At 36.4% G+C, this 22,206-nt stretch overlaps 1 protein-coding gene across 5 annotated transcripts in view; it reads right to left on the bottom strand.

Moving 5' to 3' along the window:
* The window catches only part of SLC4A7 (solute carrier family 4, sodium bicarbonate cotransporter, member 7), an 82,210-nt gene extending 60,945 nt beyond the window's left edge, over positions 1-21,265 (bottom strand). For 2 of the 5 annotated variants that reach the window (XM_011956219.1, XM_011956224.1), the window contains exons 1-5: positions 21,168-21,265; positions 17,091-17,172; positions 13,386-13,532; positions 2,803-2,941; positions 1,799-1,959 (exon numbers count right to left, since the gene is read on the bottom strand). In XM_011956219.1, the coding sequence (XP_011811609.1) occupies positions 1,799-1,959; positions 2,803-2,941; positions 13,386-13,532; positions 17,091-17,172; positions 21,168-21,200 (562 nt within the window). In that variant the 5' untranslated portion in view covers positions 21,201-21,265. Of the gene's footprint in view, positions 1-1,798; positions 1,960-2,802; positions 2,942-13,385; positions 13,533-17,090; positions 17,174-21,167 lie in introns of those variants that run through there. The other 3 variants (XM_011956220.1, XM_011956222.1, XM_011956221.1) reach the window with 2 other exon arrangements.
* Between the last annotated feature and the right edge of the window lie 941 nt (positions 21,266-22,206).

Below are 22,206 nucleotides of genomic sequence, written 5' to 3'. Positions count from 1 at the left end.
CAGGTTGTGAAGGGGATGTGGGGAATGGGGAAACTGATGGGGAATGGGGAATGGGGAAACTGAATGGGGAATGATGATGAATGGGGAAACCATTTTATACATTACTGAAGTGATTAAACTTTTTAATTTATAAAATATATATTAATATTTTTAAACAGTGGCACTAACTTGGAAGAAGAGGGTCAAATTTTCAAAACTATATGGTAACTAAAAAAAACCCTGAAAGGACCAGCGTAATAGGTAAACTGTTAACATTAACACAACAACTACAGTTTACCAAATAAATGAACACTAGATTATACAACATATACTAAAAGTACTACATGGTATTATGTGATAATTGCAAACCAAAGTCTGAAACCCATATGTATTATACAAATTCAATATTCCCAACCTTAACTTAATTTTTCAGTTATTCATGTAAGACAAGAAAATAAGGACTGACAATTTAAATATTTGCAGCACACAGTCAAAACTAACAGTTGGCTAAAATTGAAGTATTTCTAGCCTGAGAAATTGTATTAAGCTCATGGTTCTCTTGAAGACTAAATACCACAGATTTTTGTTTTTCCATGGCAGCAATCTACAATGGTAGTCACACCATCAAATTCATTACCACCGAACTTAATTTTGGTTTTCATTAATTTTAGTTAGTGGACAAAAAGCTGTATTATAGCTGCCTTTTTCTACTTTCTACCTCCACATTATCCTTCAAATCTCCCCCTTTGATTTTCATTGCTCAACCTACCAGAGCTCTTTCCTTGCTTAGACTGTTCCTAGAGAATAACTGGCCTACTTGCTTCTAAAGTCTTCCTAATCCAAAGCTACCCCACATTCTGTTGCCAGAATGATCTTCCTAAATCTATCTCAAATCACACTGTTCCTCAACTTAAAAACCATCAATACCACCAAAATGCCTATTATATAAATACCAAATAAAATCCTATTTCTTGGCTAGGCACCGTGGCTCACACCTGTAAACCCAAAATTCTGGCAAGCCAAAGTGGGCAGGTCGTTTCAGTTCAGGAGTTCAAGACCAGCCTGGGCTACATGGCGAAAACCCATCTCTACAAAAAATACAAAAATTAGCCAGGTGTGGTGGTATACACCTGTGATCCCAGCTACTCAGTAGGCTGAGGTGGGAGGATCACTTCAGCCCAGGAGACGGAGGCTGCAGTAAGCCAAGATCGTGCCACTGAACTCCAGCCTGGATGACAGTGAGAGACCCTCTGATCCCCTTTCCCCCAAAACAAATAAACAAAAACAAAAAAAAATTCCAATAATTCAAGGCTAGTCACAATCCAACCTCTAACTGGGTTTCCCAACATACCCTCCTACCACTACTGAAGAAATCTGCATATCCACACAGAACTGACTTTCCTGAGATTCCTGTCTATACTACTCTAGACTTTTCTTTACTCTTCCTTAAAATACTTTTTCTCTCGTATCACCTACTCCTTGTTCCCATGTGTTCACATTTTATGAGTAACTTGTACAGTTAATGTTCTCTGTGGCTATTCCCCACATCCCCATTCCAAAAAAACAAGGAAACAAAAAACTCTTTTCTGAATTTCCAGAGAACAGACTCTGTATTTGCTTGTGCCACTATTCACTCTCTTACTGATACTACACTTATGTCTGTTTAATTTAATCTCATCTGCAAATTTATCAAGGACAAAAAATCTATCTTATTTCCTTATACTGCACTCCACAGAATAGAAACTCAGCATATAGTTACTAAGTGAATGTCTAAAATTCCACTACATCTTACATATTTTTTAAGTCAGTTTACTATAACCTGCTATTTCATCTAGAGTGCTTGCTCTCATATCCAGCATGACTGTTCCATTGAGGATGCAACTCCTTAGTTCAAAAAGACTGTGCAAAGAGAGAGTTGCCACATAAGGTTTACTCCATCGGTCCCCGCCATCTTCAACATCCTCTTCAAATTTCAGCCATCTGAATGCATAATATACAAAAATATTTTATAAGTAATGAAGATTCCATTTATCTTAATGTGATAAAGAAAAATTTGTTCTTAAAAAAAAACAAAGAAAACGACAAACTATGGTTACAAACACATTTTCACAAATTATGCTAATGGTCTACAATATTTATAGTCACAAACCTCCTTTGTAGTTCCTCTTTCTATTCTAGCTATCATAATACTAAGTCTACAAAAACAAACTATGGAATTTCATATAGTTTCTACTTCTATTCCTCATTTAAACTTGCAATACACAAAATTGTAGACATTAAAATCTACAATGACATAATTTCTTTATTAAAGTATAAAGGATTATTTAAGTAAACAAATTTGAGAATAAAGGGAAAAATTAAAGATAGAATTTCTACCAATTAATAAGGAAATTCTCTGCTCACTGGTTTAAAGCACCAGATATCTCATACTTTCAACTTAATATTCCCATTACAAAAAGAAATCAAGGAAAGCCAATTGAAAAATGAGATTTAGGCCGGGAACGGTGGCTAACACCTGTAATCCTAGCACTATGGGAGACCTAGACGGGAGGATAACCTGAGGTCAGGAGTTCGAGACCAGGCTCGTCAGCTTGGTGAAACCCCATCTCTACTAAAAATATAAAAATTAGCCAGGCGTGGTGGCAGGCTCCTGCAATCTCAGATACTTGGGAGGGAGGCTGAGGCAGGAAAGTCACTTGAACCCGGGAGGCGGAAGTTGCAGTGAGCCGAGATCGCGCCATTGCACTCCAGTCTGGGCAACGAGAGCAAAACTCCATCTCAAAAAAAAAAAGAGAGAGAGAGAGAGAGACTTAGCAGTATTACCTAGCAGTTTCTTTCCATTCATATTCTTCTCCATCTCTGTAACACAGTTCATCCATTTCCGTGAAGAGATCATGGGGAATATGTTCTTCATCATCATCTTCAGTACCAAGGATAAACTGAACTCTCTGGGATGGTGTATCTTTACAAAATAAGAATTCACATATACTCAAATTTTTCCTCAAGTCATTCAAAGATAAATTCAGTTTTGAAAATGAAACACTTTTGTTACCTGTATAAACAAATATATTTCATCAAAACTCTCTTAATTATTGAACTATCACAATTCTGAAAGGAAACAAGAACCAACAATCCAGGAAGAAAAAAAAAAAGTCACAGAAAGATAACCTCCATAGAAAAAAAAGAAAATTATGTTAAAAATAAACAAGTCAAACTAACTTTATAACTGATCTAAACAAACAAAAATAAAAGTAACATTCCAAAACATGAACATAATGTTCAAAGGCAGCCCTTTTTCCTCACCAAAACTACATGGAAAAGTTAGAACAGAATATTTAAAATACAAGCTAAGGCCAGGGACTGTGACTTATGCCTGTAATCCCAGCACTCTGAGAGGCAGAGGCAGGTGTATCATCTGAGGTCAGGAGCTCGAGACCAGCCTGACCAACATGGCGAAACCCCATCTCTACTAAAAATATAAAAATTAGTCAGGCATGGTGGTGGACGCCTGTAATCCCAACTTCTCAGGAGGCTGAGGCAGGAGAATTGCTTGAACCTGGGAAGTGGAGATTGCAGTGAGCTGAGATCATGCCACTGCACTCCAGCCTAGGCGACAGAGACTGTGTCTCAATAAAATAAAATTAAATTAAATTAAAATAAATAAAATAAAATAATAAAATAAAATAAAATAAAATGCAAGCTATGTTAAAGAGTAAAAAATAGAAAATCTCCAAGTTCTGAAAAATGATGAGAAAACTCCAAACTTCAAGTACACAGAAACTATATTTTCCTACTATCACGGAGAAACAAAACTGTAAGCTTGGGGTTTGGGGGGTAGAACAAGTCACTACAAGGAACAGAAAACCCACTCATGGCATATGATATTAAACTACTCATGCAGTATAGGAGCCCGAAACAGAGGAATTAGCATAAATACTAGACCAGGACAGTTGAAAGCCCTAGGGCCCCATATAAACAAATAAACCACCACAAATAGTTACCCTGAATATGAGAGATGAGTTCTCACTCAAAATTTACACCTAAGTGAACAATCCTCCAAGTACTTGTGGATGCAACAAGGATATCTGAACAGGATAAAGAGTAGATTCAATGGAATTGTCTTTGTAAAAGTCAGATCTGAGAAAATTTCAGAGAATGCAGAAACAACAGAAAAGAAGGAAGAAAATATAAAAGATTAAGAGGGATGCAGAAAAGTCAAGAACTCCAGGACAAGAAAAATAGAAAGAATAGGAAGAGAAGCATATAAAAAACATCTAAAATTTTTCCAGTATGTTTATGTCATGAGCCTTCATATTGAAGAAATAACCTAAGACCTATACAGGATTAAAGAAATATATTGTGATTGAACTTCCTACTGTATTAAACTTTCCAGCATTTAGGTCTTGCACAAATCTTTGTCAGAATGACCCCTAAATGAAATCTCATTATTCACTGCAACTACATAGAAATATAATTGATTTTATGTCCTGTGACCTGCTAAACTCACTTAGTTCTCTTAAGTATTGTAGATTGCTTAGGATCTGCTACCTACATGATCCTGTATCTGCGAATAAAGACCATTTTACTTTTTCATTCCAATCTGTATGCCCTGTATTCTTTCTTGTCTTCTTACACTGGCTAGGTCCTCTAGTATAGTGTTGTATAAAAGTCAGCAGAGAGGACATCCTTTCCTTTTCCCAAATCACAGAAAATACTCAGTCTTTCCTTGTGAAATGTGATATTGACTACATTGTGGCTTTCTTGGTTTTTGGTTTTTGTAGATGCCGTTTATCAGGTTAAGGAAGTTTCCTGCTATTCTTGGTTTGCAGAGAGTTTTATCGCGGATAGGTATTGAATTTTGTTAAAGGCTTACTTTGAATCTATTTAGATGGTTGTACTGCTTTTCGAGAAACTTTGTATTGTTAATGATATTACTTAGTTACATTGACAGATGTTTAAGTTTTAAACCAACCTTACGTTTCCAGCTTGGCCATCATGCTAGTAACAAATTCAATCCACAAACCTGGTGGATTAAGTAATACAAATTTATTCTCTTACAGTTCTGGATACCAGAAGTCCAAAATGAGGGCTAAAATCACGGTGTTGGTAGGGCTGGTTCCTTCTGGAGGCTCTAGGAAAATCAAATTCCCTTACCTTTTCCAGCTTCTGAAGGCAGCTTACATTCCTGGGGTCAGGATCCCTTCCTGACATCACTGTAGCCACTTGCTTCTTTCTGTCACATCTATATCCAGTCTGATCTTCTGACTCCACTTACTAAGGATCCCTGTGACTATATCAGGCCAACCTGCATAATCCAGGATAATATTCCCACTCCAAAATTCTTAACCTGGCCAGGCATGATGACTCATAGTTGTAATCCCAGCACTTTAGGAGGCCGAGGCAGGTGGATCACCTCAGGTCAGGAGTTCCAGACAGGCCTAGCCAACATGGTGAAAACCCATCTCTACGAAAAATACAAAAATTAGCCGGGCATGGTGGTATGCACCTGTAATCCCAGCTACTCAGGAGGCTGAGGCAGAAGTATCACTTGAACCCAGGAGGCAGAGGCTGCAATGAGCCATGATCATGCCACTGTACTCCAGCCTAGGTGATACAGCAAGACTCCATCTCAAAAATAAAAACAAAAACAAATAAAAAAAAATTAGGCCAGATATGGTGGCTCACACCTGTAATCCCAGCCACTTTGGGAGGCCAAGGTGGGTGAACCACCTGAGATCGGGAATTTGAGATCAGCCCGGCCAACATGGTGAAACCCTGTCTCTACTAAAAATACAAAAATTAGCCAGCCATAATGGCGCAGGCCTGTAATCCTAGCTACTTGGGAGGCTGAGGCAGGAGAATCGATTGAACCCGAGAGGCAGAGGTTGCAGTGAGCCAAGATCGCATCATCGCACTCCAGCCTGGGTAATAAGAGCGAGACTCCGTCTCAAAAAAATTTATAACAAAAACAATTAACCTAATCACATGTGCAAAGTCCTCTTTGCCATATAAGGTAACATTCACAGGTTCAAGGGTTTAGGAGATGAATATCTTGCAGTCCATTACTCAGCCTACCACTCCCATGATGTATTATCCTTTTTAAACATTGCTGGATGCAAATGTTGTAATTTTGTTGGGGATTTTCTAATCCATATGCGCAAAAATATTTTGTCCATAGCTGTATTTTTCCTGTAATATCCCTGATTAGTTTTGCTATCAGGGTAATGCTGGATTCATTAACAAAATTGAGACGTGTTCCCTCCTCTTAAATTTTCCAGCAAAGTCTCTATTATTTCTTCCTTAAGTTTGTTTTATTTCATCCTTGATGCCATCTGAGAGTAAATTTTCATTGTCAGAAAGTTTTAGACCACAAATTTAATGTCTTTAATCCATTTCTTCCTTTTTTTATTTACTTATTTTTTTTAAAAGATGGTATCTGTTGCCCAGGCTGGAGTGCAGTCACACAAATATAGCTCACTGTGGCCTCAAAACTCCTGGGCTAAAGGGATCAATCCACCTCAGCCTCCCCAGCAGCTGGGGAGATGCACATCACCACACTCAGGTAATTTTTTATTTTTTGTTGTGACAGGGTTTTGCTTTGCTGCCTAGGCTGGTCTTGAACTCCTGGCTTCAAGCAATCCTCCTGCCTCAGTCTCCCAGTGTTGAAATTACACGCGTGCGTCAACATGTCTGGCTTCTTTAATGCATTTCTGCTTGGTAGTTTATATTCTTAGAGGAACTTGCCCATTTCATCTAAATTATCAATTTAGTTGCCACAAAGCCATCCATAATATTTCTTATTAGTTTTTTTTTTTTTTTTTTTTTTGAGAGGGAATCTCACTCTGTCACCCAGGCTGGAGTGCAGTGACACGATCTCAGCTTACTGCAATCTCCGCCTCCCAGGTTCAAGCGATTCTCCTGCCTCAGCCTCCCGAGTAGCGGGGTTTACAGGCATGTGCCATCATACTTGGCTAATTATTTTTAGTAGAGACAGGGCTTCACCACATTGGCCAGGCTGTTCTTGAACTCCTGATCTCAGGAGATCCACCTGCTTCGGCCTCCCAAAGTTCTGGGATTACAAGCGTGAGCCACCACTCTCAGCACTGATTGTAGTTTTGAAGAATGGACTAAAATGTCCCTAATATTTCACCCTTAATGAATTATATCAGTTATCTTTTATATTAAATATTATATTGAATAGACCTTGTATATCTTTAAAGAAACATGATCTTTGTTGAAATACAGACTAACCTATGTATCCCTCTATACCTTATATTCATATAAACAACTCCCAAATGGGTTTTATCCTTCCGAAAACATAAAAACGTGACGTCAAAAACTACAGCTCACTTTTTTTTTTATTTTATTTTATTTTTTTTAGACTGCGTCTCACCCCCAGGATGGAGTGCAGAGGCGCAAGTTCAGCTCACTAGCTTCTGCCTCTTGGGTTCAAGCGATTCTCGTGCCTCAGCTGGGATAACAGGCACGCCTGGCTAATTTCTGTGTTTTTGGTAGAAACCAGGGTTTCACTGTGTTGCCCAGGCTGGTCTCAAACCCCTGAGCTCAAGCAATCCGCCTGCCCTGGCCTCCCAAAGTGCTGGTGTTGTAGACAAAACCGGGTTCTTGTCATATGGCAGGGAAAGATCAGGCATGTAGACACTTTGAAAGGAGTCCTGCTAACAGGCTGTCCTCCTCACCAACTGAATTCCTGATTACTATCCAGGAACAGGAGGGGCCAGGCTGTTTCCCTCTGCAAATGGCGCAAACTTTTCACTGCTGCACCCCATCTTTCCAGTGCTCGCAGATTGTCTTGGAAGCCGTTTTTACTTGGCTGTCTCACTATGATTACAGGCATTAGCCACCGCTCTGGACATTTTTTCTTTCTTTCTTTTTTTGAGGTGGAGTTTCCCTCTGTCACCCAGGCTGGAGTGCAGTGGTAAGATCTCAGGTCACTGCAACCTGCGCCTCCCAGGTTCAAGCGATTCTTCTGTCTCAGCCTTCCAGTAGCTGGGACTACAGGCGCGTGCCAACACTCCCGGCTGATTTTTTATTTTTAGTAGAGACGTGGTCACCATGTTGGCCAGGCTGGTCTCAAACTCCTAACCTCAAGTGATCCGTCCGCTTCGGCCTCTCAAAGTGGTGGAATTACAGGTGTGAGCCACCGCAACCAGCCCTCTAATTAGTTTTCTAATTTCTGCGGGATGTATACTGAAATTTTCTAATACTGGTCATTTGTGGGGGCTTTTTGTCCTCTGATCAATCTGGCTTTAGAGTTATCAATTTTAATAATCTTTTTTCAACATACCAGATTTAGCTCTGATTGAGGTCTGCTATTGTTTTTTTCTGATTTTTACTTTATTCATTCTCCTTCAATTTTGTTTCCCATCTTCTCCTTACAATTTGCCCTGTTTTTTTTCCTTAGTTTCTTAGGCTAGAAGTTTAAGTCACTGATTTCAACTTTTCTTCTGTTCTAATATGAGGATTAAATGCCACAAATTTTTCTCTAAAGTACTGCTTTAGTTACATCTAACAAATCTGAATATTAGACAGTCCTCACTGTGCACAGTACCATGTATAAATCGTGTACATATCAGAACTGTCCTTACTTGGCAAAAATCTATCTCAGTTACCTGCCTATACTATTTTCATTTTCAATGAGTTCAAAATATTTTCTAATTTCTGTTGTGATTATTTCTTTAACCCATGATTACTAAGAAGTATTTTCTTCAATTTCCAAATACCTAGGAATTCTTCTTGATGACATTTCTAATTTAATTCTATTGTAATCAGAGAACATACTTTCACTTTTTTTAAATTATACTGAGACTTTTTTTATGGACTAGAATATGATCTTGGTAAATATTCCATTTGCACTTGTAGAGGATGTATTCTGCTGTCCTTGGGTGAAGTGTTTTATAAATGTCAGTATCAATCTGGTTGGGCAGTGTTATTCAGGTCTTCCATATCCTTATTAATATTCTGTTTGTTTATTCTGTTAGAGAGGAGAGCTAAAATCTCCAACTCTAATTGTGGATTGATCTATTTCCAATTTTATCATGTATTCTGCACCTGTTGTTATATGCATACACATTCAGGCTTACTACATTCTGATTCTGGCTATCTAATTCTTATGAGCCATTATATGTTTTCTTTATGTTTCTTCTTGGATTTTGTTCAGCTCCTTGGATCTATGAGTTCAATGTTTTCATTAAGTTTGAAAATTCTCCAACTATAATTTTTTCAAGTATCTTTTCTGATACCTTCCTTTCTGGGATTCCAGTCATACATGTTAGACTACATGATATTGTCCCACAGGTTACTGATGCTCCCTTCATTCTTTTTCAGTCAGTTCATTCCCTGTGTTTCATTTTGGATAGTTGCCATCACTGTCTTCAAAACTACTGATTACTTTTTTTTCCTGCTGTAGCAAATCTTCAGTTAATCCTATCCAGTGTTTTCCATTTCAGATATTGTATTTTTTCCTCTCTAGAATTTCCATTTGGGGCTTCCTCCTATTTTCAATAGCTCTCTTTAACACAATCATATTCTTCTCTATCCTTTTGAGCATATTTATTCTAGTTGCTTTAACATTCTTGTTTTCTAATTCAATCAACTCTGCCATTTCTGGATCTGTCTTATTAATTTATTTTTCTCCTGGTTTTGGCTCATACTTTCCTGCTTCTTTATATCCCTGATAATTTTTGGATTCCAGATACTGGGAATTTAACATGGTCAGGTGACAGATTTTATCTTCCTTCTTTTAGTAGTGTAATACTTTGCCTTGGCATACAGTTAAACTTAATTCTTTCAAGACCTGCCTTTAAGAATTTTTAAAGCAGATTCACTGCAGTCTTTAGTGTAAAACTAATCTAGACACTACTAAGGCCAGAGCCTCCTGAGAACTCTATCCAATACCCTGTATATGTCAAAGTCTTTCCACTGTGGCTGAAAGGAACACAAACTATTCACAGTCTTGTGTGAAAGTACAGAAACTGCTTAGCCTACTATTATTTTCTGGTAGGTTTTTCCCAGGCCACAGGTAAGTTTCTTCTCACACATGGCTAGACCAGTGATCAGCCAAACACTCAAAAGGATCCTTCTTCAGCTCTTTGGAACTCTTGAGTATTCTCTGCTCTCTTGAACTGTACACCTCAAATTCTAGCCTCTTTGACCTCCCCAAATTCCAATCTATGCTTCTCAACTCTAGGCTCTGTTTGGGTTCCCCTCCCTGTGCTGTGGCCTGGAAACTGTCTCTGGGCAATAAGCTCAGGTCATCATAGGTATTCTCTCACTTGCTTCTCCCTTCTCAGAAATCAAAGTCCTGTGCTGCTTTTTGTACAATGTCTTAAAACTACTGTTTCATACATTTTATCTGGTTTTCCAACTACTTTAAATGGCATGGCAGTTACAAACTTTCAGTTATTAGAAAAATGAATTCTGGGGATCTAACAATGTACAACATGATGACTATAGTTAATAATATTGTAATGGCGGAGCACAGTGGCTCACGCCTGTAATCCCAGCACTTTGGGAGGCTGAGGCAGGCGGATCACTTGAGGTCAGCCTGACCAACATGGTGAAATCCTGTCTCCACTAAAATTACAAAAAAAAACCAAAAAAATTAGCCATGCGTGGTGGATGGCACCTGTAATCCCAGCTACTTGGGAGGCTGAGGCAGGAGAATCGCCTGAACCTGGGAGGCGGAGGTTGCAGTGAGCTATGATAGCACCACCGCACTCCAGCCTGGGCGAAAGAGAAAGGCTCAGTCTCAAAAAAAAAAGAAAAGAAAAAAATGTATTGTACCCTTGAAATTTGCTAAGAGAGTAGACTTTAGTTGTGTGTGTTCTCACTATACACAGTAAAAGGCAACTATATGAGGTTAAGGATGTGTTAATTAACTTGATTGTGATAACCATTTAACAATGTATATGTGTGCATATATATATAAATAATACTGTACATCTTAAATGTATACAAATTTTATTTGTTAATTGTATCTCAATAAAGCTAAAGGAAAATGCAGTGGAAAACAGCCCCCAAATAGGAATAATTATTAAAATAAAATGGGGGAAAATTTAATCCCTGTTATTCCATCCTGTTTAGAAGCAAAGTCCTGTGTAATCCCTTTAGACAGCCGAAACGAAAAGACTTCATTTTTAGCACTTTCTCGGATACAAATTGGTAGTTAAAAACTTCAGGGACATAAATCTTTTCTAGGAATAGTTATTCCTTTGAAAAGTCAAATATTTTATTCATTATAATCTATTTTTAAAGCCCCTATACTTACACTTTTAATCCCATATCCTAGTTTAAAACATCAAACCACATACTTAGGTGAACATATCTAAGAGTTAAGTAACAACATTTCTGTCCATAAAAATACTGTGTGCCTTTTTAACTCAGTATGAATAAGAGAAGCATACTGATCCATTCACTCACAGAAGAACCCAGGATATCCTAAACTGAATGGCTGCAATGTATAGCACAGTTTTTTACTGTTTAAGTATTTTTTACCTCTAAATTACTTAGTATCATCAAAAAAAGTTCACTAGTGACCCTTTCTAAATTCGGTGTTTGTTTTTCCTTTGCTAGCTACATGACCACTTAGTATTATATTTACTAGATTTACTAGGTCATCAGTATCTCTTAGTAGAGTTTCTTGGTTTTTTTTGAAACGGAGTCTCACTCTGTCACCCAGGCTAGAGTGCAGTGGCACGATCTCTGCTCACTACAACCTCTGCCTCCCAGGTTCAAGCAATTCTCTGCCTCAGCCTCCCGAATATCTGGGATTACAGGTGCCCACCACCATGCCCAGCTAACTTTTTCTTTTTTGTATTTTTAGTAGAGACGAGGTTTCACCATGTTGGCCAGGCAGGTCTTGAACTCCTGACCTCGTGATCCACCCGCCTCAGCCTCCCAAAGTACTGGGATTACAAGCATGAGCCACTGAGCCCGGCCTAGTAGAGTTTAATAGATTCCTGTCAGTCTTGCTGGGCTGAAGTTTCCTGATCTATAAAATGAATTTAACATCTGTATTTTTAAAATGCTAAGATGGTTATATATTAAAAATACTAAGATGGTTAAATATAAGACCATTTGTCTAGGGCTTAATAGAATGTTTAGACACATAATTTGCACCTTAGATTTTACTATGCCATCAGCATTTTCTTTCCTATGTTCATGCAGTAACTATATTATACATAGTAATTTTTTTCTTTGCCTTTTCACAAAAACTTTCTTATAGCGTAGCACGTGAGTGCCTATAGGATGTCGTAGCATGCGAGTGCCTATAGGATGTGGCTCACATAGCTTTCTTTGCTAGAAAGCACACATTAGGACCCAGGATGTACAGATGGCCTTATACTAATAATGCCCTGTATGCCAACTAATTATAATGTCTAAGAATCCTCCTCAGGTTTTACAGCTTTTTTTTTTTTTTTGGCTCTCTCCTTTCCCACTCTCAGGGCCACTTAAAACATGGCTATCTATGCTTATCATCAGATAACAGTCTTGTCCCTGTTTTTCTTTCTGATTTCTATTGGTACCACTAATTTCTCTGCTTTCAAGTAACAAACAAAAAAACCCTGTCCTTTTATAGAACTAATATTATCCAATAAGAATACTCTTTTTTGCACAGAAAACCAAGTAATCCAGCCTAGTGGATAAAATCTTCTGGCCAAAACTGTGGTGTAAGAAGGAAAAAAACAGCCAGACATGGTGGCTCACACCTGTAATCCCAGCACTTTGGGAAGCTGAGGCAAGTGGATCACTTGAGGTCAGGAATTCAAGACCAGTCTGGCCAACATGGTGAAACCCCATCTCTACCAAAAATATAAAAATTAGCCAGGCATGGTGGTGTGTGCCTGTAATCCCAGCTACTTGGAAGGCTGAGGCGCAAGAATCGCTTAAACCCTGGAGGTAGACGTTGCAGTGAGCAGAGATCGTCACCACTGCACTCCCGCCTAGCCTGGGTGACAGAGCAAGACTCCATCTCAAAAAAAAAAGAAAAAGGAAAAAAACTTTAATCACTTCCATGACAGCCTCAGCATTCCCAATGTCTATCCATTGCATATGTAAGTAATTAAATATACAGTAGAGGAAAGAAAATGAAACACTACTAAATTTGAGCCTAAGTGACTAGGCATAACTTTTACAATTCCAAGGATGGGATACAATGAAGAAAACAAAGTCCTTTATTTTTTTCATTTATACCAAAGAGATCTTGACCTATAAAGATTTTTCTTATATATAAAAAAAATTCTTACTTCAATTGGTATTCCCCAATGTATACAATGTGACTACATTACTGTACACACAATTTTTAAAAGAAAATATTCAATTAAAAGAAAATACTTTCCAGGAAAATAGGAACTTTAAACTGTTAAAGAAGAACTGTTTTCTCTTACCGTAAGAAGGAGATTCCCGTCCATCTTCTTTATCTGATTCTTTATCTTTTCTTCTCCGGTGGTGATGTTTGTGTCCGCGATGCCTATGACGCCGACGACTCTCTTTACTAAATGGGACGTGAACACCAATATATACAGCTCTATGACCTATTAAAAGGTTCAAAAACATATTACTAGCTTTCCAAAAGAGAAAAAAGTGATATATACAAAAGTACTCCAAAATCTACTCTGATAAAGAATATAAGTTCAAGTAATTAACAATGGTGGTCTCCAGTTATTTCTCTAATTTTACAAAGCACTACACAGAATATTATGCCCAGGGCTAGTATCACTGACAGATGATTACACTAAATCTACAAATCACTTATGTAAGTATTTGCACATCTAAAAAGACATCTTTTTTTTGTTTGTTTGTTTTTGTATTTTTAGTAAAGACAGGGTTTCACCATGTTGGTCAGGCTGGTCTTGAACTTCTGATCTCATGATCCGCCCTCCTCAGCCTCCCAAAGTGCTGGGATTACAGGCGTGAGCCACCGCGCCCGGCTTAAAAAGATATCTTAAGAAGGAAGAGCTTAGCCCACCTGAAATCATACTATGTAGACATATATTTATTCCATCTACATTTATGGCCAACCATAGTTGGTTAGTAGAGGTCCTTAACACATACATTTTAATAACAATTAAATATTTTATAATAAATATATAAATATTTACAAATATTTATTTACTTTTTAGTTTTAAAAAAAATCAATAAAGACCAAAATAAAAATAAAGTTCAAATTACTGAGAGCCACACTAAATGTAAATAATCCAAATAAAGGGGAGAAACTGTCAATTTAGATAAAAAAGCAGTAAGTAAAGTTATCGTACGCTTTTAAACTAGAAAAAGCTACCACTGATATTGCATTATCCTAACTTTGCAGTATAACAACAAAATAGTTATGAAAGGCAGTCTCTGCTTTTACCCACTAGATGAAACTGAATCAGGAAAACCACAGAGCTAGGAGCACTATGTCAAATATCAAATGAGGGTTCAGTGAAGAGGGATGTGAAGTATAAGGTCAACTAATCTGCAACTATGTACACAATTTAAAAGGTTAATAGGCTGAAATACAAATGATTAATGACATTCTTTTCCTAAAAAATTCTGTAAGATGGTCAGAAAATAAGTACTTCAAGAAACTTAGGACTGCCATCTTTATATGTGATTTGAAAGTACAGTTGATCCTCCTTATTCATGGGATTCCATATTTGCAAAGTTGCTGACTCACTAACATTTACTTGTAACCACAAAATCAATACTTATCGAGATTTCATGCCATTTTTCAGACAGGCACAGAGCAGTATAAAATTTGAGTCGCCCGACACTCATGTCCCCAGGTAAGGCTGAAAAATGTGACACTCTGACATCTTATTTCAGCTGCCAATATATTAATCTCATAAATAATCACCTTTTAAATTAAAAGAGGGACAACGTAACAAAACATATTGAACTAAAATGATTTGTTTAAACATCTTCCAGTACTCAGCCTAGCACATGGTAAGTACTCGATAAATGTCTACGGAATTAAATCTCAGCTACCACAAAACAAAAATTCCAAATGTAAAAGCTAATTATACAGGGTTTCTTTTTGGAATTATAGATATGTTTTGAGAATTAGACAGTGGTATTGGTTGCATAATATAGTGAACACATGAAAAAAATTGTATACTTTAAAATGGTCAATTTTATATTATGTGAATCTCAATTAAAAAGTAATAAGAAATAAATATAACAAAACTCAATTTTATTTTAATGAAACTATTTCCTTCAGAACATAAAGAAAAGTGGAACTTAAAGAGTCAAATTCCCATCACTGCACTGGGAATTACAAAGTTGTTCTTCCAATTAGTACTAATGGGTCTTGGCACAGAAGCCCCAATGCACCAAGATAAAAATAAATGCTATGAGTGTGCAGTTTAGAAAGACTAGATAAAATAAATAAAAACACAGTAGAATCCAAAGATTGGCAGATTAAGGTTTATTGTGCTTTCTTCTTTTACAATTGCCTCTAGTGTCCTGTTGCAATTTTTTCCTTTTTCTTTCCTTTTTCTTCTGCCCTTACTTTATTCTATCAAGACTGTATTTACTCAAACTCTCTTAGATAAACTTAATCTATCCCTCAAACTTGATACCAAACTTATAGATGTGCACAAAGTATGCAGAGCTTAGTGTCTGTGATAACCAAAGGAAGCGAAGGAACATCCAGGTTATGTATAGGTGAGGGTTGAGATTAAACATTAAATATATTACTGTACATTTGAATTAGTAAAATTACTGCTAAAAATTTTAACCTCCCTAACTCCTATAATTCATAGGATCTAACAATAAGCTTCTAGATAACTGAGGTTCTTTTTGGAAACCCGAACAAGCCTAGACTCTTACAGCCAATTTTTAGAGTTAAAAAAAAAAAATCTTTTAGAGTTTAAAAAAAAAAAATCTTACAATATAAATGAAAACATTTACAACATAAATGAAACTTTGTTTCTCTTTTTTTAAATAAACAATTAATAACTCAATATAGTACTAGCTCTCACAAAAGAGTTTAACTTAAGGATATAGTTCCTAAAAACATCCCCCAAAAATGTCTATCAAAATATTTGCCATGAACACCACCTCAACCATGTGTTCATGGTTAACATCATCAATAGTAAGTCATGTTGATATCACACACAGATACGGTGCACTGAAAAGGGAACGTTACTTCTGTAGTATGCTTCCCAAATTTCCATAACCTCCACCTATTCATGCCATAACATCATAGTAAATCCAAACTGAGAAACACTGTACAAAATATCTAACCACTACTCTTCAAAAGTGTCAAGGTCATTAAAAACAAAAAAAGAATGAGAAACTGGTATAGATTAGGAGACTGAGGAGACCTGTAACTAAATGTACTGTTACAGATCCTAAACTGGATCAACTGAATCCTAGAACAGAAAAAGGCCATTAGTGGAAAAACTAGTGAAGCCTAAATAAAATCTGTGGTTTAACAGTAACCTAGTAATTAGTCAGATTCTAATTAGTAATTAACCAATGTTAATTTCTTCATTTACACAAATGTATGATGGCTATGCAAAATGTAAACATTAGTAGAAACTGGGTGAAGTGTAGGGAGGAACTATGTGCTTTCTTTGCAGCTACTGTGTAAATCTAAAATTACTTTCAAAAGAAAAGAAACCATTTGCCAGGACTTCCTCCTGTCTAAGGAAGAAAGATGGGCAAGTAACTCAGTCACTCTACAACTCTATGCAGAGGTTACTGCAACATTTTTAAAGGCTAATGTAACACCTATAAAATGAATGCTGAGATGACAACAAATGATAACTGTCGTTTATTAGTCTGGCACTCTAGTGTACTCATAACACAAATTATTCAGCCTGCTAGAAATGAAAAAAATAAAAGCGTTAACTAATTTTGTGACTGTGTCCTTTCAGTTTTCCAAGTTAAGGTAATTAATGATAACCATCAGTAAATTTTGAAAAGCATTCTGAACTCTATCTTTTGCCAATACTTTCAAGTGGCACTCTTCTAAATGTATGCTTTACCTTACAACAACAACAACAAAACTCAACAAATACTAGGTAAAACTTAAAACAATACTTACAAACATTAATTAGTAATTTATCCTGCTAAGCAAAGTAAGCTATTTTAAATCAACTTACTTTCTAGTTCTTCTTTTTCAAACTTGGTGTTCACAGTTGAGCTAGTTTTGCCAAGATCCACAACAGCTTCTTCATCAGGACCCTAAAAACAAATCATTCTCATTGACTCATGAGATAACAATCTATTGAGGACCTATTATATGCATCCTTTGAAATGGCAACAAAATATAAAACAGATTGCTTTCTCTCAAATAATTGAACTCATTATAGCTAACTGCATTCTTTTAAAATTATGTTTATAGGCTTTTTAAATCCACAGAAGACCATTCAAAAGTCCCATAGTAAGAAGTGAAATGGCAAAGATTTTTAAATGGTTTTCCATGCAAATACTAAATAACTGGTAATATATTCATTTCATCCTCAAAAGACAGACCTTCCAGGGTCAGAGATTAAAGAAAATGTGATGTGAGGGGAATCCTTAGATGTCAACATGGAACGCTTTCTTTCTTGATCTTTGCTCTTAAGTCTCCTAAATAACAGGAAACAGTTATACTGGATTGAATTATGGCCAAACATAAAATTGTCAAAAATGAGCAGACTCAACATGTAGTACCACTTTAACTGATTAATCAAGAGCTAACAAAAGTTAAAAGAACTTTTTCTTTTCCCCTAAAGTAAAATTCATGCCAAAATTTAACCTCTAGGGAAATTCTAGCTTCAGTTGTGGAAATCCCACCTTCATAATTTTGTTCTCTTTTCAGTTCAACAAAAAGACTAAACATATTTATTATAAAATGTTGTAGAGGCTATTTTTAAAAGGATAAAATTTTAGCTTTAACTTCCCCTCTTAACTTGCAATCACTTTCAAAAGGACATTCTAATCATCATTAACTACTTATTATTAACTTACTATGCACAAGACTCCATGCCACTGCTAGAGAGAGAATAACAAATACAAAATCTAGTCCTGGTTTCTAGCCGGACCAGCTACAGCTTGCTCTGGACCCATGCTCAGCAAGGGGCTACTGGAGCTATGCAGGGAAACCCTTGCTGACCTCTACCAGAGCTGGCCAGGCACTTTCACACTTTTTCACAATGTATACAAAGTAAACTGAGATACAACTGTTGCTGCTATGGAAACCCTCAGTGTCCAAATTCTCAGTAAGTAAACTCAGGAACTGAACTATTTGATTAAATTTTTAAATAAATTCCTTGCTATCCAAACTACCACTACTTACTTACCCAAAACTCAGAACAGGACACAGTATATTAAGAAAATGCAGATCTTTTGATATCCAAATTTACTTTCTAAAGGCTAGATATCCAAACTGTAAATCAAATACATTTGGATATCAGGAGATACGTGTATACGACTCTGAATGATTCTTCAATTTAATATACGTAACAGATATTAAATGACTTGCTATAGTTCCATATTTAAAGGAGTGGGAGCAGGCCATGTAGACCATGAGACAATTTCAAACAATGGACTAAGAAGATGGGCTGGGTGTGGTGGTTCACACCTGAAATCCCAATACTTTGGGAGGCTGAAGTAGGAGTATCACTTGAGTCCAGAAGTTTGAGATCAGCCTGGACAACATGGCAAGAACCCCATCTCCATTTATCTAATACAATTTTTAATTAAAAAGAAACCTAAGGCTAGGGGCGGTGGCTCACATCTGTAATCCCAATACTTTGGGAGGCCGAGGTTGGTGGATCACCAGAGGTCAGGAGTTCGACACCAGCCTGGCCAATGTGGCAAAACCCCATCCCTACTAAAACCGAAAAAATTAGCCAGGCGTGGTGGCAGGCGCCTATAACCCCAGCTACTCAGGAGGCTGAGGCAGGAGAATCGCTTGAACCCAGGAGGCAGAAGTTGCAGTCAGCCAAGATCACTTCACTGCATCCCAGCCTGGGAGACAAAGCAAGACTCCGTCTCGAGAAAGAAAAAAAAAATTTTTTAATAAAAAAACGAGACAGACAAATTAATCAAGTCTCTTTACAGCATTCACTTCCTCAGCAACAAGGAAAAGCCAAAGTAGGAAACCAAACCAAACCCCAAAAGTGCAAGAATGAATAATAATTTCCATCCATCAACCAAGTCATATTCTAAAATCTTTAGCTACATGTTCCAATGACTTCATGTCATTTAGTCTCTGAACATGCACAGGTACAAAAGATAAGCTCTCCTAAGTAAAAAGGCACAGAAGTTGTATCCTGAGAGGTAGCATACTGCCTATTCTAAAAGGGATTAACTGCTCCCATTCCAAACTTTCATTTAGGTTGCACAACTGCCAGGATATGAAGCAAAACAATTAACTCTCACCTTCAAATAACAACAAAAAGGACTCAAAAACAGCTTAAGTTATATAATCTCACAATACTTATAAATATATTATTTACTATACTTATTTAAAATACACATACCCTTTGACCTCTAAATATCTATCATAGATAAATGCTCCCACATGTACCAAACACGACATGTTTAAAAAAAAAAAAAAAAAAAAAGAGCACATCATCTCATGGTCTACACAGGCTGCTCCCACTACATACTGTCTGTGAAGTCTTGGGCAAGAGAAAGTTCAACTTCTCTGGACTTTCATTTTCATTGAGGCATTGTTTCCAATATTTAAAAAAATGAAACAAAAATGTGTGCCAATAGTAAGGACACAATCTCAAACCAAGGAGTGCTAGGAAACAGTTTGAGAAACCAGATCCAAAAAAAATGGAAGTAGATCTGTATGTCCTGGTAAGAAAAAGTCTCAAAGATATTCGTTTAGTGCAAAAGCACATTGTGTGAATAAGATCAAATTTATGTTAAAAATATTTACAAGACTAAACCAAAATTTTATTTCCATAGACATGTTTTCATATGTATTTATTTGTAGTAAGTAAAAAGCAGCAGAAAAGGCTTGATGGGATCCACACCAAATTCTTAACTCCTCGTTTCTGGAAAGGGAACTGGGTTTGAATGGAAGCCAAGTTAGAATATTAATTTATTGTTATCGTTTTGGTTTTCAATAAGAATGTTTACATGTGTAACTTGCATAACTAAATTTTTTTTTTTTTTTTTGGAGACAGAGTCTCATTCTGTCGCCCAGGCTGGAGGGCAGCCTTTGGGAGGCCGAAGCAGGCAGATCCCTTGAGGTCAGGAGTTCAAGACCAGCCCCGCCAACATGGCAAAACCCTGTCTCTACTAAAAACACAAAAATTAGCTGAATGCAGTAGAGCATGCCTTTAATTCCAGTTACTTGGCTTAAACCCAGGTAGTGGAGGTTGCAGTGAGCACACAGAGTGCCACTGCACTCTAGCCTGGGCAACAGAACGAGACCTTGTCTCAAAAAAAACAAAAAAACAAAACCTAGTTCATAAATTTAAAAACCCAGCATCAACACATTATAAAATCAAAATTCAATTCAACATGCAAACTCCAGCAAAATCAAATCTAGTTTTGTTAGAAACAGATTTATGCCTTCATAAGATATTTTACTAATTCCTCTCATAGTTATTTATCTTGCCTGAAAAAGCAAAATCCACAATTTATATTTTTGTTAGTCAATCAAAAACAACACTTAACATGCCAAAGGCAAAGTATTAGGGAAAAAAGATGTTAAAAGATTCCTTTAAAATATACTGTAAATCTAGTCTAATATCCTTTTGATACCCTGAGGTTTACAAAAATCCATTAAAACAGCCATCAGCGATCCCCGTCACAAATTAATTTTTCCATTATATAAGACATATGACTATAGTATAAAGTAATGCCTCCCATAAATTATGATTAACCATATGGAGTAATTTCAGTTACCAAACACTTTAGCTTCAAAACACACTTAACCATTAAGATAAAGTGATTTCTTTCCTAATATTTTAACCAAATAATTTTTAAAGACTCATTCAAGTAATATTAACTAACCAAAGAGTTAGTTTTATAGAAGAATAAAGATGCTACAAACATTTTTAACTTTACACAAGGAATTACTCTTCAACAGATGACTTCCACACCCAAGGACACAGAGGATGATACTATTCTAAGCCAGTGCTAATAAGCCTGACATTTCTTTAAGCTTCACTATTAAACTCTGATTCAAATTTGTTTGTAAATAAAAGACAAGATCATAATTAGGTACATACAGGTAACTTCTTCTCCAGACGAAATCTTTCCATAGTAATACAGAAATGCCTTGTTTTTGATGATGTAACACAGTAAGTCCCTTGAAGATTCCAGGGACAGTGAGCACATATCTGATTTAGGTCACTGTGCTTTGCAGAGATGAACTCTTCTAAGTTACTTTTATGGTACAGCCAATCACCGTGTTCTAAGTTACCTAATCTTCCAAGCTAATAACTACAACTTACACAGGGTCACAGCATAACAGATTTGGAAAGTAATATATACTTTTAGTTATAAGTAAAAATACCAAGAGGAATGCAGCAATCTGTTTTCAACTAAACCTTTCTGCAATGTTATACATGAGTGTATACTCTAAGAATATATGTGGATGGACGTGTGAGAGTATGGTTTATAATTATCATTTTAACCAAAAACCAAAGTATTAATATGGGCAATAGCTAGGGAAAAAAAAAAAAACAGTAGCACCCCTCTAACTACTGGACTTGGGATTCTCTACATTCTTAAAAATTCCTGAAGACCTCAAAGGGCCCTTGTTTATACAAGTTACCACATCAGGATTAAAACAGAAAACTTCAAAGTACTTATTCAGAATTACTTAAACCATAATAAAGCCATTACATGTTAATATACATAACATTGTAATGAAAATAACTTTTCAAAACAAGACAAAAACTTAAAAGGAATACCTCTGTTTTACATTTTTACAAATCTCTTCAATTATCTAACTTAATAGAAGACAACTGGATTCTCATATCTACTTCTACAGTCAATCTGATGTGATCTGCCCTTGGCTAAAGCACATTTAAAAATCCAGATTCACACAGATATTCTGCTGGAAAGGGGAGGCATATTTCAATATTCTCTTCAGGTAGTTATGGACATTCCTCTTTGATACTTCATCAAACTCAACAAGTATATTGTTTCTTAAAAGTTAGTTCCAAGGTAGAATCTGAAACCATTCCAAACGAACATTTTATACATTGTTACATCAAAATTCATTTGTCTACTATGCACTTTGAATGGACCTCTCACTTGTTT

Source organism: Colobus angolensis, unplaced genomic scaffold, assembly GCF_000951035.1.
Source record: "Colobus angolensis palliatus isolate OR3802 unplaced genomic scaffold, Cang.pa_1.0 Scaffold411, whole genome shotgun sequence".
Lineage (NCBI taxonomy): Eukaryota > Metazoa > Chordata > Mammalia > Primates > Cercopithecidae > Colobus > Colobus angolensis.
The sequence above is the reverse complement of the archived record's forward strand: the minus strand, read 5'-3'. Positions and strand labels throughout refer to the sequence as shown.